The sequence below is a fragment of the Trichechus manatus genome, unplaced genomic scaffold, assembly GCF_000243295.1.
Source record: "Trichechus manatus latirostris isolate Lorelei unplaced genomic scaffold, TriManLat1.0 scaffold00028, whole genome shotgun sequence".
Lineage (NCBI taxonomy): Eukaryota > Metazoa > Chordata > Mammalia > Sirenia > Trichechidae > Trichechus > Trichechus manatus.
This window is the reverse complement of record NW_004443964.1, coordinates 7,815,721-7,842,013: the sequence shown is the minus strand read 5'-3', so window position 1 is coordinate 7,842,013 and position 26,293 is coordinate 7,815,721. Positions and strand designations below refer to the sequence as shown.

At 49.6% G+C, this 26,293-nt stretch overlaps 1 protein-coding gene across 2 annotated transcripts; it reads left to right on the top strand.

Moving 5' to 3' along the window:
• The first annotated feature begins 11,797 nt into the window (after nucleotides 1–11,797).
• LOC101357366 (CMRF35-like molecule 8) lies at nucleotides 11,798–26,293 on the top strand. 2 transcript variants are annotated; one of them, XM_023729270.1, is made up of 8 exons: nucleotides 11,798–11,878; nucleotides 12,031–12,234; nucleotides 16,608–16,964; nucleotides 18,582–18,684; nucleotides 21,065–21,159; nucleotides 24,239–24,276; nucleotides 24,685–24,804; nucleotides 25,341–26,293. In XM_023729270.1, exons 1-8 carry the CDS (start codon nucleotides 11,842–11,844, stop codon nucleotides 25,470–25,472), a joined length of 1,086 nt encoding a protein of 361 aa, XP_023585038.1. In that variant the 5' UTR covers nucleotides 11,798–11,841; the 3' UTR covers nucleotides 25,473–26,293. The 2 variants fall into 2 exon arrangements, with proteins under 2 accessions (XP_023585038.1, XP_023585037.1); XM_023729269.1 differs by having other exon boundaries at nucleotides 18,534–18,684.

Sequence of the window (26,293 nt, the reverse complement as noted above, 5' to 3'; positions counted from 1 at the left end):
TGGAGGACACATAGGGAGGTGAGGCCCTCTGACCAATGTCCGTCTCGTTGGAGTACAAAGGCCGTTTAGCCTTGCCTTGCCCAGGTAGGAGAAAGATCGCCATCCCAGCAGCCCCCAGGGCACGTGGCGCTGAGGAAAGCGCCTTGTGCAGAGTCATCCGGCTCCAGCTGGCCTGACAATGGAGCAAGGGAAGCCTTTCTGGTCATCTTTGGCCCAGTGTGTCAAAGGACAAGCAGGGCTCCTTAGGGGGCCAGCAGGGAAGGGGAGATCCAGGGGCCAGAGTCAAGATTTCTTGAAGAACTGTCCTTCCCACCTGGGAAATCTCTTTTGAGTTTGAGACTAACCCTTGAAGTTCTGGGTTTCATCTTCATAAGAGTCATGAATTTATGAGCACCTTCCACTTCCAAGTTTCACATCTTTAAATCTTTTCCTCTGGGCATAACCTCCATGACCCCACCCTCCTTCCCTCTCAGTGGGCTTGCCTCCCCCTCTTTGGGATCAGGATCTCCCAGCCCCTTCCTGCCCTCCCAATCCACAGCCTGCCTCCTGTGAGTATCCCTGGGAAGCCACATACCTGGCTGTGCCACCTATATCAGGGGATGCTGCCAGCCACAGGATCATCTGTGACCAAAAGTGGTCCAGCCACCGTCTCGCTCAATTACTGCAGCAGCCCCCCTGCTTCCTTCCTTACCCTGCCCCATCTAGTCAAACCTTAACACAGTTTTGGAAGAATCTAGATTGCCACAACCATTAGTCACCTTTCTGCTGCTCATACAATGCTTTAACAAACATTTCTGATCCCCAGGGATACAGGGGCACAGTGAGTGCAGCATGAAATCCTCAGCTCACGGTCCTATAAGCACTACCTGAGTGGAGAGTGGGCTCCAGGGCTCCTCCATCAGCATGGGACACTCAGCTGATACCCTGGACCCCAGGGGAATCCGGAGACTGTCTGGCTGGAAGCCGTGGAGCTGTAATCTCCATACCCCTGAGCAGGCTCTAGAGGGCTCGCTGAGCCCACTCCCACCAGTTCATTCCATTCAACAAATATCTACTGAACTGCCTACCATGTGCCAGGCCCTATCCTAACCTATCTTATTCCATCTCACCCCATCCCACCTTACCCTCCCCTCCCCTATCCTATCCTATCATACCCTATCTTACCCTATCCACTCCACTGCGCACCAGTCGAATGCCAGGCATTCCCATAACTCCTGTAAGTTTCTTAAACTTGTCAGATTGTAGGAATCATCTAGGGGAGCTTGTTAGATTCCCCGGCCCCAGCCCCACAGACTTCCGATTCAGTAGGTCTGAGGAGGGCCCTGGAATCTGTATTCTTAACCAGTACCCTTGGGGTTTGTTAAAATCAGCTAAGCTTGGGACACACTGCTGTAGATGAGTTACCACCCCCGCCCCTGAGCTCACAGTCCTGTAAGGGCTGCCTGGGGGGTGGGCGGAGAAGAAGCAGGGTGACTGGCTGATGGGGAAATTTCAACTGATCACCTTCTCACCCTTTCTGGGACTGCGGTGGGGGTGGCATGTGGGGAGTAGAAGAAGGAAGGGTCAAACGCCTAAGGCTGCGGTCCCCTAATGCCCCCCATGACTGGGGAGAGTCCAGACGTCCTTCTGGAATTTTCAAGGGCTCTGTCCATCCTTCTCCTCTTCCTCAAAGGGGACAGAGATCAATTGGAACCAAGAAGGAAAGTGTAGGGCTGGGCTCCAGGACCTCTGAGCCACGTGCCTCTGCCATTTTCCAGTGTATGATACAAGGAAGGATCTTTCTCACCCAGGCCACTGGGATCTTTGCCTTGACTTTACCAGCAGTTCTCACATTTCAAGATAATCCTTTGCTCACTTGCCTTTATTTACATGTTTCCCACTAAACTTTGAACTTCCGGAAAGATAGGGTTGTGTGTTTGTATCCTGTTCCCACGTTTGGGCCCAGGGCCTGGCACCACGTGGTCAGCCCTTAAATATTTGTTAACCAAATAAATGGTTTTTGGGCCTAGTGCGCCACCTGGTGGAGGCAGAGAGCATAGCGGTGTCTTAGATCTTGGCTGGGAGCAGTGAAGCCTTAAGTCCTGGCCCTCTGGTTCTGGGCAACCTGTCCAGGCGTGAGGTCATATGTGGGGGGTGGGGGGTGGCAGGGGTCTCTGGGCGAGGTATGCTGTGGAGGGGAATGATGTGGCTATCCTAAGGTAATGCGGAGTCACCTGGAGAAAGGAAGCCAGGACATCCAGGGCACGAAGAAGGAAGAGAAGGGATAAGAGTTAAAAAGGAGGAGGCTGAGCTGGCAGCAGAGGAGTGGGGACAAGGAGGGCTGTCCTGTTTGGCTTTGGGTGTGTCGGATGAGGCAACGCTGAGGCCCACTGCGAGTTCACCGTGAACATGCCAAGGTGGGAACAACAACCCCAGGCCCCTGTGGAGCACTTGCTTTATGTGGGTTACCTCATTCATTTCTCACAATACCACTATGAAGTGGTGCAGTTATTATCCCCATTTTACAGGCAGAGAAGCTGAGGCTCAGAGAAGTTAATAACAGCCAAGGTCATATAGCTTGTCCATATCAGGGCTGGGATCCACGCCCAGGCAGTGAGACCCAGAATCCACGCCCTTCATCACTCTCGGCATTCATTCCTTCATTCAAGTTCAGAGCCAACCGTATGGGCCTGATCCAGAAGAGGGGTTAAGGCTGGGTGTGTGGAGCTAGGTGTGCAGTCAGGAGTCAGAGCTCAGGGAGATGCTGGAGTTCAAGGTATGACGGAGACGGAGAGGAATGAGCTGGGCAGATGAGAGTCCGGTCCAGGTGGGGCGTTGGATCTTGCTCCAGCTCTAGTCACAAGGAGCACCTGGACACCTGCACTTAATTACTCCTTCCCTTGGGAGAGGGAGAGACTCCACTCCCTCTGCGGGAAGCTCTGGGCTACTCTGGTTCTTGCTTTCCTGACAGCCTCCCCTGTTTCCCTTCCACTTTGCAGGAAGGAGCGGATCAATTCTTCAAAATACAAACATTTGATCAGTGCCAGGAAGGGCCGGAGGGAGGGTGAGGCAGCGGAGGGGGTAAAACACAAGGCGAAGGGTGAGCAGGGTCAAGGCAGATAGGTGGGGTGGGAAGGATGGAGAGAGGGGTCTTTTGGTTCATACGCACAAAGGGTTTTAAACTTGCTTTTCTTTTAATAAAAAGTTTTATTTAGATATAACTTACCATAAAAATACCTCATTTTAAGTGTCCAAGCCAATGATTTTTAGTAAATTTGTAGAGTTATGCAACCATTACCAGAATCCCATTTTAGAACATTTCTTCAAACTGAGTCTTGATGGTATCTCCAAGTAAGCGTGCCCATCGAGTCCCAGAGGGACACTGCTGGAAGGAGAGCAGCTGCCCTCCCATCATCTATGCCTGGGTCCTCTCACCAGCTCACACCATGAATCCATGTCTTTATACATTTTGCAATTGTCTGGAGGACAGTGCATTTTATTACCTTACAGGTGTGTGTGTGTGTTTCCATGCATACAAGTGTGTGAATGTGTTTCCATGTGTACGTTGTGTTGTGTATATCAGAAGCCTTAATTTGGTAAATATTTACCTGTTTGTTAACCCTCTTTGGGATCTCTTCATTCGGTAATATCCTAAGAGGCTCACAGAATGGAAGTGGTAGCCCAGCCCTCTCCAGACCTCAGAGACTTCCTGGAAACCAGAGAGAAATGAAGAGAACACGTTAGACTTCAGCCAAGGCAAGGCAATGCATTTTGGCTTCACCCTTAGTAACAGGCAGCATATGTAACACTCAGCTCATCACTTGCTGCTTTGGAACAGAGCTGAAGACACAACTCCCTATATAGTTGGCACTTTTTAAAGTACCATTAACTCTTGGTTTCCCTGAAGGAGTCCTTCGAAACACACACGTTCTCCCAGCTTCTGGAAATGTTTGTGCGGAGTCTGCTGGGGTGCTGAGATGGATGAGCAGTTGGGTCAAGGTGGTAGGATGGGGTGTGAGAGGAAGCCTTCCTGGACTTCCTGAGGTCTTAAGATTTGAGGTCATCCCCAGAGTGTCAGAAACTCACATGTTCAAGTCCAAGGTCAAACGTGCCTCCCAAAGCCAACTGTAGATGTGTTTGCTGGTTCATCCTACCCTTAGCCTTGGTCAGCACAGGGACAAATGCTTATAGGAACTGTTTTAAATATGTCCTGTGCCATTCTGAAAAGACAGATGCTTGGGGCCTTCTCTTGGATGAAGAAGAAGGGGAAAAGGGAAGATGGTGGTGATGGGGAGACCCTGGGAAATGGTGACTCCCTGACAATCCCCCAACTAGCTTCTCATAGTCCCAACTGCCCAACACCCTGCTCTCCATTGTGCTCCTGGGTCAGGAGTTTGGGCGTCTTCCACTTTTCTTCTTGATGCCACCTTCCCCTGCCCTGTGTGGCCGTCCCGCTAGAGAGCCATGGTGTGGTGGACAGCAGTTCAGGGTTTAGTACAGACAGATGTGGGTTCTTTTGGATAAATTATCTGATCTCTAGGATACAGGGAGTAGATATTAACGCATATACAGGTGTTGTATAGGTGGCCCACTTGTCTGATCTCAGTGTAAGCCTCCCAGCAACCCTGGCCACCCTTGACAAGGACAGGGTGAGTGGTGATAGTCCCATTTTACAGAAGAGAAAACCGAGTCTGAGTGAGGATGTGCCACCAGAGCTAGAATGTGTCCAGCGCTCTTGGCACCAAGGTGGGGCCTCCTCGCTGTACAGGGTCACGCCCATTTTTATAGTCAGGGGTCCCCTCCCTGAGGCAGGCTGCCCTCACTCCTCCCACCCCTGGTCCTGCCCTGGGGAGGGATGCCTGGTTATTACTTGTGATTCAGAAGAGACATCAAGGGCAACAGTGGATAGGAAGCCATCCTCTTATGTACATAACCAATTTGGGGATCCCAGGGGAATGGGGGGTTGGTCAATCAGCAGTCTGATGCTGCCTCATTTTCCCCTCTGAGCTCGTACAGAGCACTGACCTCTGCTTGAACCTAGTGAGCATGCGTGTGTGTCTGTGTGTGTGTGTATGTGTGGACAGCGTACCTGCGGTGCCCACATCTCAAGGGCTCAGCTGGATGCATCTTCGCTCATGCATCATTTTAAACTCTATCACTTTGTCTTAGTTCTCTAGTGCTGCTATAACAGAAATACCACAAATGGGTAGCTTTAACAAACAGAAATTAATTTTCTCACAGTTCAGGACGTTAGAAGTTCAAATTCTGGATGCTGGCTCTAGGGGAAGCTTTTCTCTCTCTGTCGGCTCTGAAGAAAGGTCCTTGTCTCTTCTGAGCTTCTGCTCCTGAGTGACCTTCATGTGCTTTGCATCTTTCTTTCTCCTTCTCTGCTCTGCTTACTTTTTGAATCTCTTTTATATCTCAAAAGAGATTGGTTCAATATATACCCTACACTAATCTTGCCTCATTAACATAGCAAAGACAACTATTCCCAGATGGGATTATAGCCGCAGGTATAGAGGTTAGGATTTACAAGACATATTTTTGAGGAAAATAATTCAGTCCATAGCGTCCTTCTCACTGGGCAGCTGAGTTTGGCATGAGGAGAAGAGGAGCCTGGACGCGTTTGCTTCTCTATGTCTACTCCCAATTCTGGTTTCTCTTCCCAGGAAGTGTGGTGGGGTCTGGGCCCCTGTATTCATTTCAGCCTGTGAGCCTGGGGTCCAGCCCTGTACTGAGTCCCTGGGGACCCACGTAGTCCCTGCCTTCTCAGAGTCTACAGTGCCACTGGGAAAAGGAGGCTGTGAAATGGACCAATGACAGCCCGGGCATATAGGTGATCAAACAGAAACAAAATTGCAGAGGACAGGGATGTAAGAGGGGAGCTCAGGGGGCTGGAGAAGACAGGGGTGTCTTCTGAGAGGTGGGAGGCTGAGTGTAGCCTGGAGAGAGTGAGCAGGGGCTCTGAGGAGGCTGATGATGAAGGGACCATGCCATCACCCACTCCGCTCCTGTCCATAAACACACACGGAGCTTGTCCAGTGGATGCCCCCACTCTGTGTGACCTTCTCTCCAGGTCTAGCCAGGAGCAGACCCCAGTGGGTGCTCCCCTGCTGAGCTCCACAGTCCCCCGCCCATCCGGACAGGGCTCCTTCCTGGTTCTCCCCTCCAGGCCCAGGTACCTGTGATGGGAAGTCATGGCCTTCTCGGAGGAGGAGTGGCTTTGTGGGCAGAAGGTTCTGCGTGCCCTCTGGGGAGACAGCGGGGGCTCCCAGGCCTTTGGCTGGGCCTGCTACCCATCTGCTGGCTTGCTCACAGCTTCCTCTTCCTCTCCCTCTCAACTACAGCCACACCCAGGACCAAGGAGGTGAGCACGTTATGACCTTCATAACCAGCTGGTATGGGCTGGGGCCTAGGAACGATGAGACACCCTGGGACCCAGGCTGCTGTCTCGGCCTCTGGTGGATCTGGCCGGGCTGGGGTAGCTTCCCCAGAGATGGGCAGGAGGGTGGGCGCGGGCAGTTCCCAGGAGTCGAGTAGAGAGGTAGGCCAGGCCAGACCCGGCAGGGTCAGGCCGTGCATGCTGGTCTCACCCAGGCTCCTGGGAAGAGAAGCCAGACCCACCCTGTCCTCCCTCTGTCAGTCCTTCCCTGCTGCGCCCTCCCCGACGCTTCTCATTCATAGTTGGTCCGTTTGCCTCATGGACCTTGCACTTATTAAACTCCCAGTGGTGTGGATTCAAAACCACCGGGCGCGCAGTAGGTGCTCAATGCATGTGCTCCCCCAGCTGTTGAGCTCTTCTTATTGCCCCCCACAATCATGCAGACCCACTTCCTGCTTCTCAGCCTTGGGTGCCCGACCTCCTGGCTGCACTTGGGCAGCACTCATAGGTGGCGAGGCCCCCACCCCGGTCGCCCTCAGCCTTCAAGCTCAGCGGAGGAAAACACAGAGTGGATGGGGGGTCACTAGGCTGCCACCGACTGCCTGAGAAAGGCAAGTTCTTCTGAGAAGGCCCGCAACTACCCTCCCATCTTTTCTGGGGACCCTGCAGTTAACAGGACTCCATGCTGCTGCTGTTTGCCGAGAAAGCCTCACCCATCACCGCCCACACCCTGCCACAGCCTCTTCACACACATCGGCGCTGGAAAGGTTTCAGCCCAGAGTGAGTGTTTTGTGGCTGCAAGATCGTGAGTCTCAGAACCCCCCATGAGAAAGGGGGTTCATCCCTGAGGGTCATGGGGTCAGCTTTTCCGTGTCACTTCTAATGATGGTTACCAGGCAGTACTAGGAAAAGTGCCACTTCCTTAATTTTCCGATGTCATATGGTAATTTTGCATCATTTCATTTATTCTTTAGGGTTTGTGGTTAAGCTGGGGTGAGTAGGATAGACGTGGCTGGGACCGATTGCCTTGAACCTTTCTTCCTCTTCGATAGTTCAGAAGTTTCTCTATGATCCCAAGGAGAATTGCTTCCCATAGATTATTTGTAAAGCATTCTTCTCTGTATTGAATCCTATTTTCCTACTGCCTTTCACTAATAGTATAGATGTATCCCCTTGGGAAAAAAGACTGGCCTAAGGGTGGCAAAAGTGTTTTGCGATTGGTTCTAATGCACCCAGCAGCTCTGCAGAAGAAAGGCCTGGCAAACTGCTTCCAAAAAGATTACAGCCAAGAAATTCCGATGGAGCAGTTCCACTCTGTAGTACATGGGGTCACCGTGAGTAGGAATCAATTTGATGGCACCAGATTTTGGTTTTTAAAGGCAATAAATAATACCTCCCATTTGAATATCTTTATAACCATTATACTATTTATTCCCATGGATTATATATATTTTTTGATTTCTAAATTTTATTGTGGTAAAAAAATACAGAGGACAACCAAACACATCGTGGGATTTGTTTCTTTGGTTTGGAAGTTGAGGGTCGTGGTTTCCTGGGACATCCCGGTTAACTGGCCTAATAACGTGTTTGTTGCTTCTGTTCTGCCTCCATGTTTGTGGAGCGGTGCCTGGGGTGTTAAAAGCTTGCAAGCAACAGTTGGCCTCTATTCACCTGGAGCAACAGAGGAAGAGGAGACTCAGGTAAGGGAGGAGGAAATGAACGTGTAGCTAACTGCCTCCATGAACAACTGCTTCCTGTGCCCCGAGACCAGAAGAAGTGGGTGATGACCAGCTACCATTACTGAACATTTTATTTATTTTTTTCTTTTTCCTTTATTTTATTGTTGTAGTTTAAGTGAAAGTTTACAATTCGAGTTAGTCTCTCATACAAAAATTTAGATACACTGTTATGCGACCCTAATTGCACTCCCTGTACTGTTCCTCCTTTCCAGCCCTGATTTCCCGTGTCTATTTAACCAGCTCTTAAACCTCTCTGCCTTCTCATCTCGCCTCTGGACAGAAGCTGCCCATTTAGTCTCTAACCCTAACCCTAACCCTAACCCTAACTTGAGCTAAGAAGCACACTCTTCACGAGTATCATTTTATGTCCCACAGTCCAGTCCAACCTTTGTCTGAAGAGTTGGCCCCGGGAATTGTTTTAGTTCTGGGTGGACAGAGAGTCCAGGTACTGAACATTTTAATCAAAGATTCTATAGAAGAATCTCGGTCAAAAGGGGGAAAATGCAAACATAATTTCAAATTCTTGTAGACTCTAGACTTTCTGGAGTCATGGAGTATCATGGATTGAATTATGTCCGCCAAAAAATGTGTGTATCAATTTGGCCGGGCCATGATTCCTGGTATTGTGTGGTTTTCCTATATGTTGTAAATCCTGCCTCTATGATGTTAATGAGGGAGGATGGGTGGCAGTTGTGTTAGTAAGGCAGGACCTGATCTACAAGACTGGATTGTGTCCTGAGGCAACCTCTTGAGATATAAAAGACAGAAGTGAGCAGTGAGACTGGGGGACCTCATACCATCAAGAAAGCAGTGCCGGGAGCAGAGCACGTCCTTTGGACCGTGGTCCCTGTGCTGAGAAGCTCCTAGTCCAGGGGAACACTGATGAGAAGGTCGACAGAGACAGAAAGACTTCCCCTGGAGCTGACGCCCTGAATTTGGACTTTTAGCCTACTTTGACCGTGAGGAAATAAACTCTTCGTTAAAACCATCCACTTGTGGTATATCTGTTATGGCAGCCCTAGATGACTAAGACATGGAGGCTGGATGAACCCCCGAAATTATTGTGCTGAGATAATCTTTAAACATTCAACCAAAAATATCGCCTGAGGTCTTCTTCAAACCAAACAGTGGTTTGGTTTAACTAGTAAAGAATGTGTGCCTTGAGCATTATGCTCTTTTAAGAACTATCTATATGGGATCAAATCGACAAGAGCAACTCGACAGATTAGATAGGAAGCTTAGTGGGCAGGGGGTTTGTGTTAATGGGCGAGGAGCAACTCAGAAAAAGAGGGTGAGAAGGGTTGCACAACTTGAAGAATGTCATCAGTGTCACTGAACCGTACATATAGAAACTATTGAATTGGTGTATGTTTTGCTGCTTATACTCTCAACAACAACAACAAAAAATAAAATAAATTACAAAAAAATGTTTAAGAAAAAAATACATTTATGTACACAGGAGCCCTGGTGGTGCAATGGTTAAGCATTTAGCTGCTAACCAAAAGGTTGGTGGTTCAAATCCATGGGGAAAAAAGAACTGGCAATCTGTTTCTGTAAGACTACAGCCTAGGAAACCCTATGGGGCTGTTCTACTCTGTTTCATGGCATTGCTATGAGTCAGAATCAACTTGACAGCACACAACACCACCAGCAAAATATACATAACCAAACAACTTGCCATGTTGAACATTTCCTCTATTTTTTTAAATTGTGGTAAATATATATGTAACAAATCATTTGCCATTTCAACATTCTTCATACGTACAATTCAGTGGCTTAGTCACGTTTATCATGTTGTATTTTAACCATTTTTAAGTGTACAGTTCAGTGATGTTAATTACATTCACCATGTTGGGCCACCATCACCTCTATCCATTTCCAACAGCTTTTCGTCACCCCAAACAGAAACTCATACCCTTAAGCAACAACTCCCCATTGCCTCCCCTCAGCCCCTGACAACCAACGTTCTACTTTCTGTCTCTATACATTTGTCTATGGCAGACACCTCATATGTGTGAAATCCTACAGTATTTGTCCTTTTGTGTCCGGCTTATTTCACTCAGTATAGTGTTTTCAAGATTCATCCATGTTATAGCATGTCTCAGAACTTCATTTCTTTTTATGGCTGAATAATATTTCATTGTATGCATATACCACATTCTGTTTATCCATTCAACTGTTGATGGACACCTTTTGGCTACTGTGAATAATGCTGCCATGAACACTGGTGTACAAGTTATCTGTTTAAATCTCTGCTCCCAAGCCTTTTGGGTATATACCCAGGAGTGGAATTGCTGGATCATATGGTAATTCTGTGTTTAATTTTTTGGAGAACCACCGAACTCTTTTCCACAGTGGATGCGCTGTTTTACGTCTCCGTTTTACATCAGCAATGCTCGAAAGTTTCAATTTCTCCACATCCTCATCAACACTTGCTATTTTGTATTTTTCTGATCATAATCGTTCTAGTGGTTTTGAAGCAATACAGTGGTTTTGATTTGCATTTCCCTGATGACTAATGATGATAAGCACCATTTCATGTGCTTATTGACCATTTATTTGTACATCTTCTTTGGAGAAATGTCTATTCAAGCCCTATGCCCATTTTTCTTTTTTACCCATTTTATAATTGGATGGTTTGTCTTTTTGTTGATGATTGTTCCATAGATTAGATTTTATTATTGGCATTTTATAGAGAGACCACAGGTCTTGCTCAAGGTCATGCAGGTGATAAGTCAATGAGCCACAGGAGGACCTAGCCTCCTGCTTCCCAGTCTAGTGCGTTCTCCTCTTAACCTTGACATTCAAGACGGTAGGAATGCTTTTTGGATCATGGCTGGATTGAAACATATACATTTCCGGAAAACATCGCAATTATTAGAGTAAATCCTCTCATACAACTCCTCTCATACATTTTCATGTTCACCTGAAAACTGTGAAGATCCGAAGGAAAAACCGTACTCGCTTTAGTTAAGCAAACTCCTTTTTACAGAAATTCTTCCAGTGTCTACCACACTCTGTCCTTGGAATCTTCCAGCAGGAATCCCAGCAACTCTCCTTCATTTCTTCGCGCTCTCCCAGGGAAGGCGTTGATGTGGCCAGAAGGAAGGAGGAAAGTGAAAATTCCAGAAGGAGCATCAAGGAGCCAGAAAGGAAGGGCATTCTTGGGACCTCATAGCTGGAACAGTGTTCCTTATGGGTGGCTGCTGGGAGTTTAAGAACTGTAAGCTCTCAGGGGTCGCATTTCATGTTAGGACTCAGGTTTCCTATCCTCATGCAGCCACTCAGAGCAAGCTGAGGGCACTTACCACAAGGAATGTCTGTGTGTGTTTAGAGTTTGGGCTCCATGTGGATCTGAAAGAAGGTGGGTCCATGCAAGTTTGTGGGGTCCCTGCTTTGTACCCAGCCCTGAGCTGGGCCCAATGGGGGCTGTACAGGAAGGAAGGCTACAACCTGAGGACCTTCTGTCAAGTTGAGAACACGTGTTCAAGACTAGAAGCTATTCAGGAACTCTGGGGTTATAGTGCTAATTGGGGGTTCAGGCCTAGAGCTGGGAGGATCACGGGGTTCGGAAATCTTCCAGGGACACATCCTCACTGTGGGTACCGCCAAGGGCCAGAGAAGGAGGCTTGGCTTTGCTCCTCCCCACAGGGCTGCTCATCATGACCACAAGGAAGGGAGGGAGGGGTTTCTAGTCACTCAAGAAGGGAACTACCCCACCTGGCCCTGTAGTGCTGGGGGATGTGGGAGAGGGTGAACAAAGCAGCCTGTGAGTATGGTGAGTAATGGGGGTGGGGTGCAGTATCATGACTGGAAATAGCTAGGGATCCTTGATTCAACTGGAATTAAAAAGGAGAATACGCAGTTCCAAGTGGCATCTGTCAGCCACGGGCCGCTCTGCCCACTCAGCGTCCTCCATTTTCTGACCAGCTCTAGGAGGAAGGAAACAGTGCTTTGGCGCAAAGAAAAGCAGAAGTGTGTCTTGGAAATTTGGCCCTCCCTTCTTGGGGAGGGCTGAAACCTGGTGTCCAGCTGGGGCCCAGGCAATTTTAGGTGACGCCTGCCTTCAAGAAATGACCCAGTGGGACCGGGCTGTGTGGCTGCCTTCAGCTCTGCTGCTTCTCTGGGTCCCAGGTAAGGGGGCATCCTGGACTGAAACTATGACTTGGGTGGGTGGGAGGCAGGGAGGGTGTGTGAGGGGGAAGGAAGCAAGGGAGGTGTCACATGAGGCACCCCAAATCTGGACTCTGACAGAATTCTGTCCACTGCTGAAGGACTGCACCCTTGGGAGTGAAGGGATGAGGGCCTCCTTCCGCACTTCCCTGACCTTGGATGAGACTTGTGGGGCATGAGGCACAGGGATGCGTGTGGAGGAGAGAATTTGTGGGAGGTTCTCAGAGGAATCATTATGGGAAGAAGGAAGGTGAGAGGCAGGCTGCCTTCTGAGTGAGTGGGTGGGAGAGTGGTAGCTCAGGGCACCTGAGGGGCATGTGTTTTGGGGGAGGCACCCTCCCAACGGTTCTCCTGTTGCTAGGTGTGGAGGAAGCATGGGGACTGGGGACAAGCAGGCCGTGGTGTCAGGGACACAGAGGTGTAGCTGGAGCAGCACAGGGGCTGACTGGTGCCTGAGCAGGGAGGAGCCCTGACATAGGTTTGGCTGGTGACAGCCCCTAGGTGGGCCTGAGCGCCAGGGTCAGTTGTCTCCAAGGAGGAGAGATGGGGACGGAGGGGAGACGGAAGGGCAGTGGAGGAAGGAAGGTGAGAGAAGCGAAACTGTGGGGAGAGAAGGGAGGAGCATTTCTTTGGTGAGAACTCACAGAAGATGGTGAATTTATTATATTAAGAGATTTGGTCAGACTTTAGTCATGATATATTATGCTGATTTTATGTAAAGAATTAAGAAGATTTCTCGATTTCTGTATTCTCTGCAGATGTTTAAGTAAAGTTGGGATTGTTTGTTCCTTGAAGGTTTAAAAGAATTAATTTGTGAAACTGTCTGAGTTTTGCCCTTTTTGGAGGGGAATTTCTTATTTGGGCTACATTGAAAAAAAAAAAAAAACTATTCCAGTCCAATTTTGATAATTTATATTTCCTAGAAAATCATCAGTTTCATCCAAGTTTATAAACTTATTTGTAGAGATTTACAAATTACCCTGGTTATTTTTCCTTTGAATCGTGTATTTGTGTCTTCTTCATTTTTTGTCTTTTTTAACTTGGCTACCCACTGGTCTGTCTGTATTATTCTTTGCTCCTTCCCAAAGAAAAATTAGTTTTTCAATATATGCATTATTTCCACTTTTCATGTTTCCTAATTCACCAGTGTCTGCTCTAGATTTACTCTTTCTTCTCTTCTCTGCTGGGTGTCCTTGTCAACTTCTTGAGTTGAACGATTAGCTTGTTTACCTTCCAGTTTTCTTGCTGAGTGATGGGAGATGAGACTTTGGGATCCTAACAACATTACCACACCAGAGGAGCATCCCATAGAGGAGTTACAGAAATAGTGAAAGTCCTAGCCCAAGAACGGCCTCCAGTCTCCTGTGTTTATGTTTAGGGAGATTGGGGAGGAGGATTGGTAAGTGCTGCTTGGGATAAAGCACAGAAAAGCCAATTAGGAGGCTTGTAAATAAGTGTTATTGTTCCAGGTAAGTGGGGAGGTAACACTGAAGGTTTTCTGACTTCCCTCTTATCTCTAAAGTATAAGGACACCTTCACAGGTGACATAGAACCTTTTGGGAGTCCTAGTGGTATTTTCACTCCCAAGTTTTCAGACGCAGGGTGTCCTCAAAAGGGTGGCTTATTTTTGTTTCTTCTGAGAAGAGAAAAGTAAATCTGGAGATAGAAAGAGAGAGAGAGAGAGAGCAACCAAAGAGCAGTCAGACCCTTGAGACAGAACAGCAGACAGGAAGCCATGGGCAGGGGCAGTGGGTCACCCAGATCAGGCAGAGGAGCCAAAACCTGGCAAAGAAAGATGACAATTACAGCCAAAGAGACGTATGAACAGAGTTAGGACATAGTGACCGGGAACAGCATCTTGGGTGAAGGAGGGCTGGGGACTGACATTTATGTATTAAGCAGTTAATATATGTCAATTTAAAAAAAATGTGTTTTTCTAGAGAACCACCTATTCATCCAGGTTTGTAAATATGTCTGTAGTGACTTTCTGTAAAATACTGCCTTGATTCTCTTGTATTTGTGATTATTTTCTCTTTTCTAGTTTCAAACGTGTTTGTGTTTCCTCTCTTTTGTCTTCTTTTGGCTAGTCAGAGGGTTATCGATTGTCATTAGATTGTATCATGTGATATTCCTGTTTTTTTTTTTTTTGGTTCAAAAACAATTGAAAATCAGCAATTTCATACAGTTCAACCTAGTATTATTTGGCAGGCATTTTACATCCATTATCTCATTTAATGCCCCCAAATGCCATGTGAGGTGTGCACAATTTTCACCACTTTACACATGAGGCATCTTAAGGCCAGAGAGAGTAAGTAACTTGCCCTAAGCACGCAGCTAATATGTGATAGAGCTGTTGTTAGTTCTGACTCATAGCGACCCTGTGTACAATAGAACGAAATACTGCCTGGTCCTGAGCCAGCCTCAGAGTCGTTGTTATGTTTGAGCCCACTGTTGCAGCCACTGTGTCAATCCATCTCGTCGAAGGTCTTCCTTTTTTTCACTGACCCTCTACTTTACCAAGCATGATGTCATTCTCTAGGGACTGGTCCATCCTGATAACATGTTCAACGTATGTGAGACAAAGTCTCACCATCCTCGCTTCTAAGGAGCACTCTCCTGTATTTCTTTCAAAATAGACGTGTTTGTTCTTCTGGCATTCCGTGGTATACTCAATATTCTTCACCAATACCGTAACTCAAAGGCATCAATTCTTCTTTGCTCTTCCTTAGTCACAGTCTAGCTTTTGCATGCATATGAGGCTATTGAAAATATCATGGCTTGGGTCAGGTTCACCTTAGTCCTCAAAGTGACACCTTTGCTTTTTAACACTTTAAAGAAGTCTTTTGCAGCACATTTGCCCAATGCAAAATACATTGTTTGATGTCCTGACTGTTGCTTCCATGGGCATTGATTGTGGAGCCAAGTAAAATGAAGTCCTTGACAGCGTCGATCTTTTCTCTGTTTATCATGGTGTTGCTTATTGGTCCATTTGTGAGGATTTTTCACTACTTAGATTTCTGTAAAGGTCACAACCACCTCAGGGCTTGGAAGGCCTTCTCTGTACCCATCTGCCGAGCATCTGGGCATCCAAGCCAGGAGAGGAGGTCCCGGGCCCCCAGAAGGGGGACTGTTGGGAGCTTATGGGCAGCTTTGGGCCACCGTCAAGGAGTATGGAGCCTCCATGGGTTGGGGGAGGGGCCCAAGGCTCTTGGAGAAGCCCCGGAGGAGGCAGGAACCTCACGGTGAAGTATTTATTGAGGGCCTCTGTGTGCCAGCACTTCTAGGCATTGAAGATGTAACGAGGACAAGGCCCCACCCTCCTGGAGCTGACATTCAAGTGGTGCCAAAGTCTGCAAGTGAAGGGATTTAAGGACCTGAAGAAGCAAGTGAAATGAAATAGTTCTACCTCTGGAGAAGAGAACAAGCCACGTGATCACAGAATTATGAGGGTGGTGGGGAGCGGCACTCACAGCTGCCTGGGGCACCTGCCCCTCGGCTCAGGGCAGGGCTAGTGTCCTCTACCTGGGTGGCCAGCATCAGCTTCACACATATAACCTTACTGTCTGTGCTTGGTATCTGAGAGCTACTGGGGAAAAAGGCAGACATAAATCTAGGAAGGAAAAAATGAGCGCTCTTGACAATTAAGTCTACAAGAGCTGGGCAAACTAAGTAAGACGCAGGATGAGATAAAGATTGTCAGCAGTAAAACTTCCGTGTGTGTGAATCGTTTTTGTTTCGTGCTCTCTCACTGCTCATTCTTGCACAGGATATTGGCGCTCTCCAGCCTGCATCTTTATCTCTATTAGGAGTGATACAACCTTCCAGGGCTCTACAGCTTTGGAAACTGTGAAAAGTTCATTTAAATTTTTTGTGCTTATGAATCTTTTTTGATCCACAAGTTTTATCAAGTGTGTCCAGCATTTTTGTGAAATGGATTTGGCAGCCCTGTCTGTGCCCGGGTTTATACTCCTTGCTGGGAGCAGATTGGTGTGTGGGCTGTGAGATGCTAGGGGTGGTTGTCAGACCTGGGGTGGCCTTTCTGGTGAGAGCAGGGTGCTTAGAGGAGGGACTTCTTATAGTTCTGGTGAGTTTGGAAATGGAATGAGTGAGGAAGATGGGAAGGGGCAGCAGGAAAGGAGACTGGGGGCTGGAGGAAGGGGCTACTGTGATCAAAATCTTGGTGTTGGAAGAGTGCCAGAGGTGGACACTCAAAATGTGTTGAGGAGGGGCTGATATGGAGTGGGGGGAAGAAGCATCAGGAAGATTGACCTCCGGGGCACTGCTGACCCAGGCCTGTCCTGGTGCGGAGCGTGGACTCGGCTTGTGTTTTCCAGGATGCGTGACGCTGAGTGGCCCCAGCACCGTGACAGGCGTTGTGGGGGAATCTCTGAGCGTGCAGTGTTGCTATGAGGAACAATTCAAGGAAAATGACAAATACTGGTGCAGAGAACAGCTGGCTCCTATTGGACCCTGTGACAAGATTGTGGAGACCAGCGGGTCAGAGAGAGAGAAGACGAAGGGCCGAGTGTCCATCAGGGACCATCCTGCCCAGCTCAGCTTCACAGTGACTGTGAAGAACCTCACAGTGAAGGACGGAGGCCAATACTGGTGTGGCATCAGTAAAAGATGGTGGAAAGATGGAGTTTATTCGAGAGATCCCACCTTCCAGGTGGTGATATCTGTGTTCCCAGGTGAGCCCCTCCCCCACACCAGCACCAGGGCTGCCTGAACAAGCTCAGGTGAGAATGGCTGGGGCAGGTCACAGGTCAGAGACTTGAGGAGAACTATGCATGCATGTGTGTGTGTTTGTGAGTGTGTGTGTGAGTATGCGTGTGTGTGTGAGAGAGAGAGAACGTTCCCAAGAGCAATCTGCCTTGCCCTGACTTTGTAGCCATCTCAGTGGGCCTGGGAGGTACTGAGGCAGGTGGGGTGGGGTGAGTGAGGAGGACCTGAGTTTGAGCCCCCAGGACAGTGGGGTCCTTGCACCTTCTGCCCCCCACTGGAGCTGTGTGGGATAGGCCCACTCTGAAGGTCTCCCTGTCATCTCCGTGGGCCTGGGAGTGTGGGGCCTCTGGCATCAGCTCTCTGGGACCAGGGGTCACACACGGACCAGCCCCCAAGCCTTCCGGTGCAGAAGGGACGTACTGATGGCCCAGCCTCAGCCAAACTCCGTGTCCTGATTGCTATCTGATCCTCAAGCCCAGGTCCCACCCTTTCCCCAGACTCTACATCACCTGCCTCGGGCCACCGAGTTTAGCCTTGACCTCCTGGGCTGCCCAGGGAAACCCCAGTTTCCTCTGACTTTGTACAAACCGTTTCTGTGAAGGGCCTGGCCACCAGCCTTGGTGTGGGCTCTGGCGAGCTGCAGTGACCATGGAGAAGGCTCGGCGGGTCCCCTGGCCACCAGTGGTGCTCGCTCTGCCTCGTGGGGTCCCCTTCACAGCACCTCCCTGGCCCTCTCCTCAACCTGGGATCCCCTCCTGAGACAGTGAAGTGCTCGTCCATCGGGAAGTCTATTCAGCAACCCCATTTTCCAGGCCACTTCTCTATCGGGTGCTGCCATTCAAAGGAGTCTCAGACACCATCCGTGGCCGAGTAGGGCAGAGAGTCAGGGAAAGGGACCATCGCAGTACAGACAACGTGTCCTCAGACAGAAGGACACCCAAAGTACCACAGACTCCAGCAGCAAGGGGGTCAAGACTCAGAGGGTGATGCATTGCTACATGGGGAGGGCTCCCTGGGGGAGCTGACTTCTCTGCTCAGTCTTGACCCAGGAGAGAAGTGGGTCGAGAGCTGAGCCTGCAAAGGAGAGAGAGGGAGAGCCGCCTGTGGTCAGTCCCCCGGAAACTCAGAGCATGTGGGGGATGGTTGACAGCCGAGCAGAGGGGCAGGCAGGGTCAGACAGGGCAGGTGCTGGGCTCAGTGGGGACTTCAACCCTTGACAAGCCAGATGTACAGCGCAGACACACAGCTCTGGCCACTGTGTGCTGTGCTCAGAGGGGACGAGACGGGGGTGGGAGAGAAGTTAGAGTTCTCAGCGGTGCCCCGCCTGCGTCAGCAGGATGGAATCAGGACTGTGGGCTTCCTGTGTCCTGTTTGGAAATGCTCCCTTGGCCCAGGGGGCCCTGGGGAGACTTTGGCCCCAGGCTCCTCTGTCCTGCCCCTTCCAAAGTGAGCATGCTGTGTGAAATCAAGCCACAAAGGTGGTGAGTGGCGGGGAGGGTCAGAGGAGAGGTCCTGGGTCTAACGTGTGTTTTTAGCACCAGCACCAATGTCAAGCACACCTACAAGTACCACGACTTCCACAGCCACAACCGAAGGCCTGCCTGTGCTGTCCATGGCGCTGGCCACGGCGAGTACCACCCACAGCCCGAGCAGCCAGGAGAACTCCAACCAGAGCCAGAGCCCAGGGTAAGGCGCCCCAGTCCCCATGACCTGGAGGTGGGCCTCCTCGGCCTGGGCCTCTTGTAGTGTCCAGACGCGGCCCAGTCGAGGGCGGGACTCACACCCCTGCAGGTGGAACCTCTCAGCTCCCTCTGCCTCGGGCCAGGTTGGACGCTCCAGGCTGTGTATTCCAGCTTGGGTATCTGAGACCAGCTGGACCTGCACTGGGCTTTGAGATGGGGCTCAGGCCAGGGAGAAGCTGGTATTGAGGTGGAAGCAATAACATTTACTGAGAGCTGATGATATCCTACCTGGCCCAGGCTAGGTGTGTTCCACGAGTGTTCTCATTTGCTCCTCACTGCCACCTGCAGAGTTATTATCCTCATTTTACAGATGAGTAAACCGAGTCTCAGAGAGGCTGAGCGATTTGCCCAGGTGCACAGCTCCAAGAGGCAGGGCTGGGCTTCCAACTCAGGTTTATGTGACTCCAAAGTCTTGGATTCTTCCCTCTAAACTGTTGTTGGTCTCAGTGGCCATTGAGTTCATTCCTACTAATGGCGACCCCATGAGTGCAGAGTAGAGCTGTGAACCTTCAGAATCAGATCACCAGGCGTGTCCTCTGAGGTGCCTTTAGGTGGGTTCGAACTTCCAACCTTTCAGCCAGTAGTTGAGCACTTAACTGTTTGCACCACCCGGGGGCTTCCCTTTAAAATTCGCCAACCCCATGAAGAATCTGAAAAAATCTGTAGACTCTCTTCCCCTAAAAATGCCTGTGGTCATGAACCATTTCTGGGATCCATGGATGCTGAAGCCCTTCCCTAGGCTTCCTGTCAACCAGGAGGTACAATCTTAATATCAGACATGGCGAAAGTCAGGCCCCAAACACGCCACTTCCAGATGTTGACACTGCAGATATTAACACACAGGAAAAGCTAGGTTTTATGGGGTCTGAAGCTTGTACAATTTCGTGGGGGGCATCTTTAATAATAAAAAAAATTAGAAAATAATGAATACAAACCTAGGTATGAAAGAAGGGGCCCAAGCAAGTAAGAGACCCCAGAAGCTTAAGCTTCATTAAAAAAACCAAAGCTATAACTGTCAAGTCGATTCTCACTCATGGAGACCCCATGTGTTATAGAGAAGAACTGCTGCATAGAGTTTTCTTGGTTGTAATCTTTATGGAAACAGATTGCCAGGCCTTTCTTCTATGGTACTGCTGGATGGGTTTGAATGGCCAACCTTTAGGTTAATAGCTGATTGCAAACTGTGCGCCACCCAGGGACCTCTAAGCTTCACTAGCTTCACAGTAAATCGCTGCTGCTCATCCACGTGTAAATGGTGGAAGGACAAGATTACTGCAGGAATGTTTGCTATCACAAAAGATGGGAGGAAACTATTGAGAAGGAATAGTTAAATTAATTATGGTACAATCCATGCAATGGAAAGGTACACAGCTGTGAAAAAGAGCAAGGGGCTTCTTTATGTCCACCTACGTGGGAGATCTGCAAGATGTATCGTTATCAAGTAAAGCCAGAATACAGGTAGTCCTCGACTTATGATGGGTTTTGTTCTGTCAACCTCTTCGTATGTCAGTTCTTTTTTTTTGGTTTTCGTTATTATTGCTTTTTATTGACAGTATCTTTATAAATCCCATCTTTGTTTGTCTTTGGGGTTGGAAAAATTACATATAAACTTACAGACATATTTTAATGCATACATATTACTAACAATAAGATGTACAAAAAAAAGGCAAGTGCGGTTTGTCGTAACCTGAATACTTTGTAAGTCGTGGACTACCTGTAGTATGTATACTATACCTGCTTTTGTGTGAAATAAGGAGGAAAATAATGTACATTTATATTTGCTTGTATATAAAAAGTCCCTGGGTGGTGCAAATGGTTAAAGTTCTCAGCTGCTAACAGAAAAGTTGGAAGTTCGTGTCCACCCAGGGCTGCCTCAGAAGAAAGACCAGGCAATTTACTTCCAAAAAATGAGCCATTGGAAACCCTATGGGGCACAGTTCTGCTCTGACACACATGGGGTCACTATGAGTCGGAATCCACTTGGCATCAACTTTTTTTTTTGGTATGTGAAAAAGAGTCTCTAGACGGTTCTTAAGTCTCAAGCACACTGTGTTATGTGGGTGGAGGGGGAACTGGGAGGATGGAGATGTGCACAGAGAAGACTTTTTAGCGTCTACTTGTTTTTTGCTTTTGTTTCGTTTCATTTGACCTTATGTAGCTACTTAGAGACCCTATGGGGCAGTTCTACTCTGTCCTGTAGGGTCACTATGAGTCAGAATAGACTCGACAGCAACGGGCTTGGTTTGGGTTTTTTTTAATCTACTTAAAAGCGTGGGAAGGAAGACTGCCCAGCCCCCTCACTCTGTCCTGTGCCCTCCCTCTAGGCTTTCACTGCTGCTGTCCTTGCTGGTGGTCCTGCTGCTTCTGTTGGTGGCGTCCTTACTGGTGGTCTGGGGAATGGTGCGGAAACGGATAAAATGTGAGTTCTGCCCTCCACCTCCAGCCCTGCTCAGGTGCACCGTCCCTGACCAACCTCTCATCCTCCAGGCTCTGTGTCCTTGCTCCCCTGAATGGGCACCAAGCACACACACACCTCACACCTCATGTCCCGGGTAAGCCTAAAGGGCAGACCCAGAGGAGGTGTCCCTGGGTGTGGCAGGCGGTCACAGGCTGTGCGCAGGGCCCATGAAGGGTATCTCTCTTCTGCTTAAACCCACGTGGCTCCCCACATGCTGAGGATGGAGTCCAGGCCCCTCCAGGACAGTCAAAGCCCTCCACATCCTGGCCCTGCCCTCCAAGCTCTGGCCCTGCCCACCTCTCCTGCCGCCTTGCCTACCACCCCGTCTTTGAACCCCGGAAGGATCCATTCTCAACTCCTTGTACTCTGGCAAGAGCCACAACCTCAGCACCTGGACTATCTCCCCTGCCCTCTTCCCCTAGCTCATTCCTGGTTTGCCTTGCCGCAGAGAGTAGTTTGGGGGCACCTCTGGCCATACCTCTGTACCTCTGCCACCATAGCCCTTTTCACACTGGATCACCTGCCTCCTTGCCTGCCTCCCCCACCAGTCTGTGTGCTCCTTAAGGTCAGGGACTGTGACTCGAGAGAGGACTCGGCCTATTTGTTGAATCCTGGATTATTTAATATCTTCAGTCACAACGGGCCCCAGGCCTCCTGTAGACATCTCTCGCCTCTGCCCTCAGAGTAAAAGGCAGAGTTTGAAGGGGCGTCCGCCAGGTCTCGCCCTCAGTAAGTAGGTGCTCAATAAATATCTGATGAGCTAATTAACTCAGTGGAAGCACAGAGGAATGAATGAAGTGATGGCCTCTTGTGACCGGCCAGGGGCTTTGGGCTGCCCCCAGCAGAGCAGATTTCCTCCTAAGATGAAAGCGACAGAGTCTGCAGTTTGCTCCCTGTTCTCGGAGTTGGGGATTCCGGGAGCAGACGGCAGTCCCTGTGCCTTTTAAAGGCTGCAGTGAGATTGGGCAGGGGCGAAGGGTTGCTCCCCTAACCAGGAGGGAGCCAGCGCCTGCTGCAGGGGGTGGGGGGAGTGGGGAGCTCCTCACACTCTCACCTCCAGCCCCTCCCGTGGAGCCCAGCCTCCCCCAAGTCCGGCTCAGGCCTCTGGGGAGAAATTGTTCGCAGCAGATTTGTGCAGGGTGTGTAGACAGAAACCACTTCCTCTTCCGCTTCAGGCGCCCTTCTCCTAAACTGCAGCCCTGCGTCGACTCGCCTCCCTTGAAGGGTTTCCCGTTTCCCAGGCTGGTCTCATCTTGTGCCCTTTCACCTAGAAAGACTCTGGCTCATAAAGTAGGCTCCTCTCCTTTTAAAAACGTCATGTATGACTGTTGGAGACAATTAGAAAATTAAGAAAAGCACAAAGAAGGAAATGAATTACAGACAAACTTACTGTTGCGGAGCTGATTCCGACTCACAGCGACCCTACAGGACGGGGTAGAACTGCCCATGGGGTTTCCAAGACTGTAATCGTCATGGAAGCAGACTGCCACATCTTTCGCCTGTGGAGCAGCTGGTGAGGTTGAGCTGTCTTCCCTTCAGTTAGCAGCAGAAACTGCTTAACCGCTGCACCACCAGAGCTCCTTAAATTACATATAATAAATGATAAACAAGAATCCCACCACCCAGAGAAAAATCAACCCTTGACATCGGAGGTATGTCTTTCCAGTCTTTTTTTATGCCTATATATGCATATAGGGTCCAATGAGTCGGAATCGACTCGACGGCAGTGGGTTTGGTTTTTTTGGTTTTTATAGATGCATGTATGGTTTCTTTAAAAATCTGCTTCATACCACAGATCCTCTTTTAAATCTTTTTTTGCACATTTTTCCTGTGTTGTGGATTGAGTTGTGTCCCCCCAAAATGTGTGTCAACTTGGCTAGGCCATGATTTCCAGTATTGTGTGATTGTCCACCACTTTACCATCTGGTGTGATTTTCCTACATGTTGGAAATCCTACCTCTATGATGTTAATGAGGCAGGATTAGAGGCAGTTATGTTAAAGAGGCAGGCCTCAGTCTCCAAGATTAGGTTGTGTCTTGAGTTATTCTCTTCTGAGATATAAACGAGAGAAGAGAGTAGAGAGACAGGGGGACAGGGGTTGGGGGTGGGGAGGAGTGCCTCCTTTGGACCCAGGTCCCTGGGCTGAGAAGCTCCTAAAAAAAATGAAAGAAAACAAAACCCATTGCCACTGAGTCAATTCCAACTCTTAGTGACCTTACAGGACAGAGTAGAACTGCCCTATCAGGTTTCCAAGGAGCTGCTGGTGGATTTGAACTGCTGACCTTTTTGGTAGCAGCCAAGCTCTTAACTATTGTGCCACCAGGGCTCCAAGAAGCTCCTAGACCAGAGAAAGAGTGATGACAAAGACCTTCCCCCAGATATCGACACAGAGGGAAAGCCTTCCCCTGGAGGTGACATCCTGAATTCAGCCTTCTAGCCTCCTAGACTGTGAGAGAATAAATTTCTCTTTGTTAAAGCCATCCACTGGTGGTATTTCTGTTACAGCAGCACTAGATAACTAAGACACCCTGCTCTGGAATGCAATTTTCTAAAAATCATTGATAGCAGAGTATACTGGTGCACGGGGGCATTACCCTTTGTCTCCTGCTGTTGGGAAAGGCTTTCTCTTTAAGTGTCTGATTCTCCCTCTCCTGCGCTGACAGTCTCTGCTCCTGGCTCCTGAGTGTCCTTGGCTGTCTTCCCCATTGTCCCCCCTCCTCTCCCCTGAGCCAGATCGTGCCCCATGGCACTTACGAGTGTTTGCAGAACTAGCTTTGTTTGGCCCCTCACCTCCAGCTGGCGCCTTCCCATTCATTCTTTTGTTCATTCGTTCATTCATTCATTTGCTCACTCACTAATTCACTCACTCAACAAACTCTTGGGTTCCTACCATGCTTCATACCTGAGCCAATAGCCCCCAGGGCTGGAGTCTTTAGGGAAAGGTCTGTTTCCAGATGAATCCTGGGGATCCCACCCCTGCCCTGCCCTTGTTCTGGGATTTCTGTGCCTTCACCCCCTTACTTTCCTTCTGTCTCTTTAGCTGCTGAGAATGCAGAGCTGTCCCGGAACCCCAGTCAGGTAAGACAAGGCTGCAGCAACAGGAGCCCTGGGGGGCAGACCGGGGGCAGGGTGGACAGTGTCACCACCAGGGAAGGGGTGGGAGGGGAGGGCTATGCTTGGCCCCAGCCAGAAGAGCAAGTCCTGGGAGATCAGTCATGGGGCCTTTTCCTATGATATGTGCAGGGGAAGTGGAATGAGGAGGTTCCTCCCAGCCCGGCCACTGACCAGGGCAGCATTCAAATACAGCCCAGAGAGGCCCAGAGTGGGGGATGGTGGAGGATGGTGGGAAGGCTGGGGGGCTGGGGCACCCAGAACATGGAGGGAAGGGGGAGATGAATGCAGAGAGGCTGGGGCAGAGGCCCCTCTGGACTGGACCAGGGAGGGGCTTAGAGGACATCCACCCAGCTCACCTCCTGCCCGCCCTAGTCCCAGCTCCAGCCTTTCGAGCCAAGTGAGTCCTGCTATGTGAACTTGGAGCTGCAGACGTGCCCCTCAGGGAAAGCCCCAGAGCCGCGGCCTGACATGGAGGTGGAGTACAGTACAGTGGTGAGTGTGGCTCCTGGGAGATCAGCGGAGAGGGAAGAGGTAGGGAGCTGGCTTGGTGATCTCCTGAGGGCCCCATGCCAGCCTGGGCTCTACCTAGAGGTCTTGGGTCCTCTGTAGACTCTTCTGAGTCCTCAGAAAGGGACCCATGGCTGCTTCGTTCTCAGGGCACTTCATCAAGGGTAGCACAAAGGCTGTCTTGGGGGAGCCTGGCCAGTTCCTGTAGGCCTCCTGGGGTCTCAGTCTCCTCCTTGTAGAATGGAATAGGCAGGGTCAGCCCCTAGAGCCCCAGGGACCCTCCTGGCTCTGATGGCCCAGGAGAATGGTGGCTTGACGAGGTGGGTGGAGCAGGTGGGGGCACAGGATGGGGAGTCAGTTGTTGTTGGAACAATTTTGAGAGAGAAAGGGGCCAGGACAGTGGGTAAGGCTGGCGCTTTCATGACTGGGTCTCCCCAAGACCCCCTTGGGTGTCCTCCCCCATCGTAAGCTGGAGGTCCATCTTTCCTGGCCTCTCCCTGAGCCTTTGTCTCTCTTCACAGGCATTCCCCAGGGCAAAGCTTCATCACAACTCGGGGACATTTGTGCACCACAGTCAGTATTCTGAGATCACCAGTACTTCCCCCAGGAGGCCCCAAGAAGAGACAGAGTACAGTGTGATAAAGAAGACATAGGTCTACATTTCAGACCTCATCGTCTGGGGGGCTCCTCAGGCCATGAGAAGCCCAGGGACGGCCCCCCTTAGCCCTCACCATACTCCCCCTGCCTGCTCCCTTGATGGTGACCAACAAGGAAGCTGGGCTTCCCATGGGCTGTCCCTCTTGCATCGTCAGCCTGACTGGCTTCATAGGAGAGACCAGCAGGAGTGGGAGCTCTGGAGGAATGAGGAGGGAACCCTCCCATCCTGCTAGCTCTAGTTTTCGCATCTGTTTTTCCTGTCCTTCATTCCATCTGTGTATATGGAGGACAGGCTCCAAGAAAAGATGTGACTCACATAGGCTGGTACCTGCACATCGCTTTATAAATCATAACTGGTTGACCAGTTGCCGTTGAGTTGACTCCAACTCATGGCAACTCCATGTGTGTCAGAGTAGAACTGTGCTCCGTAGGGTTTTCAATGACTGATTTTTTGGAAGTAGATCACCAGACCTTTCTTCCAAGGCACCTCTGGGTGGAGTCAAACCACCGACCTTTCAGTTAGCAGTGAGCATGTTAACCATTCCTACCACCCAGGGATTCCCTTTATAAATCATAACCTCATAGACATGTCCAGGATTGCTTGGGAGGGGAGAGAGCTAGAAGAGGAGCCAGGAAGATGCAAAAGAAGAGATTTGTTCACATACAGAGGGGCCGGGTGGGGGCACTGAAGATCTTCATCTACAAACAAGGAAACTCGCCCATGGTTTCAGAATCAGTGGCAAGGTCCTCTGGACCCTTAGATAGATTTATTTTTAATATAAGAGACAAAAATAAATTTTAAAATGTCTTGTCAAGA

What these genes read in the sequence shown, in the direction of transcription:
- LOC101357366 (XM_023729269.1), top strand. Translation starts at nt 11,842, where the DNA reads ATGTGGGAGAGGGTGAACAAAGCAGCCTGTGAGTATG. An exon ending in CAAAGCAGCCTGTGAGTATG is followed by an intron (nt 11,879 to 12,030) that starts GTGAGTAATGGG and finishes TTTTCTGACCAG; the next exon opens with CTCTAGGAGGAAGGAAACAG. An exon ending in AGGTGGAGTACAGTACAGTG is followed by an intron (nt 24,805 to 25,340) that starts GTGAGTGTGGCT and finishes CTCTCTTCACAG; the next exon opens with GCATTCCCCAGGGCAAAGCT.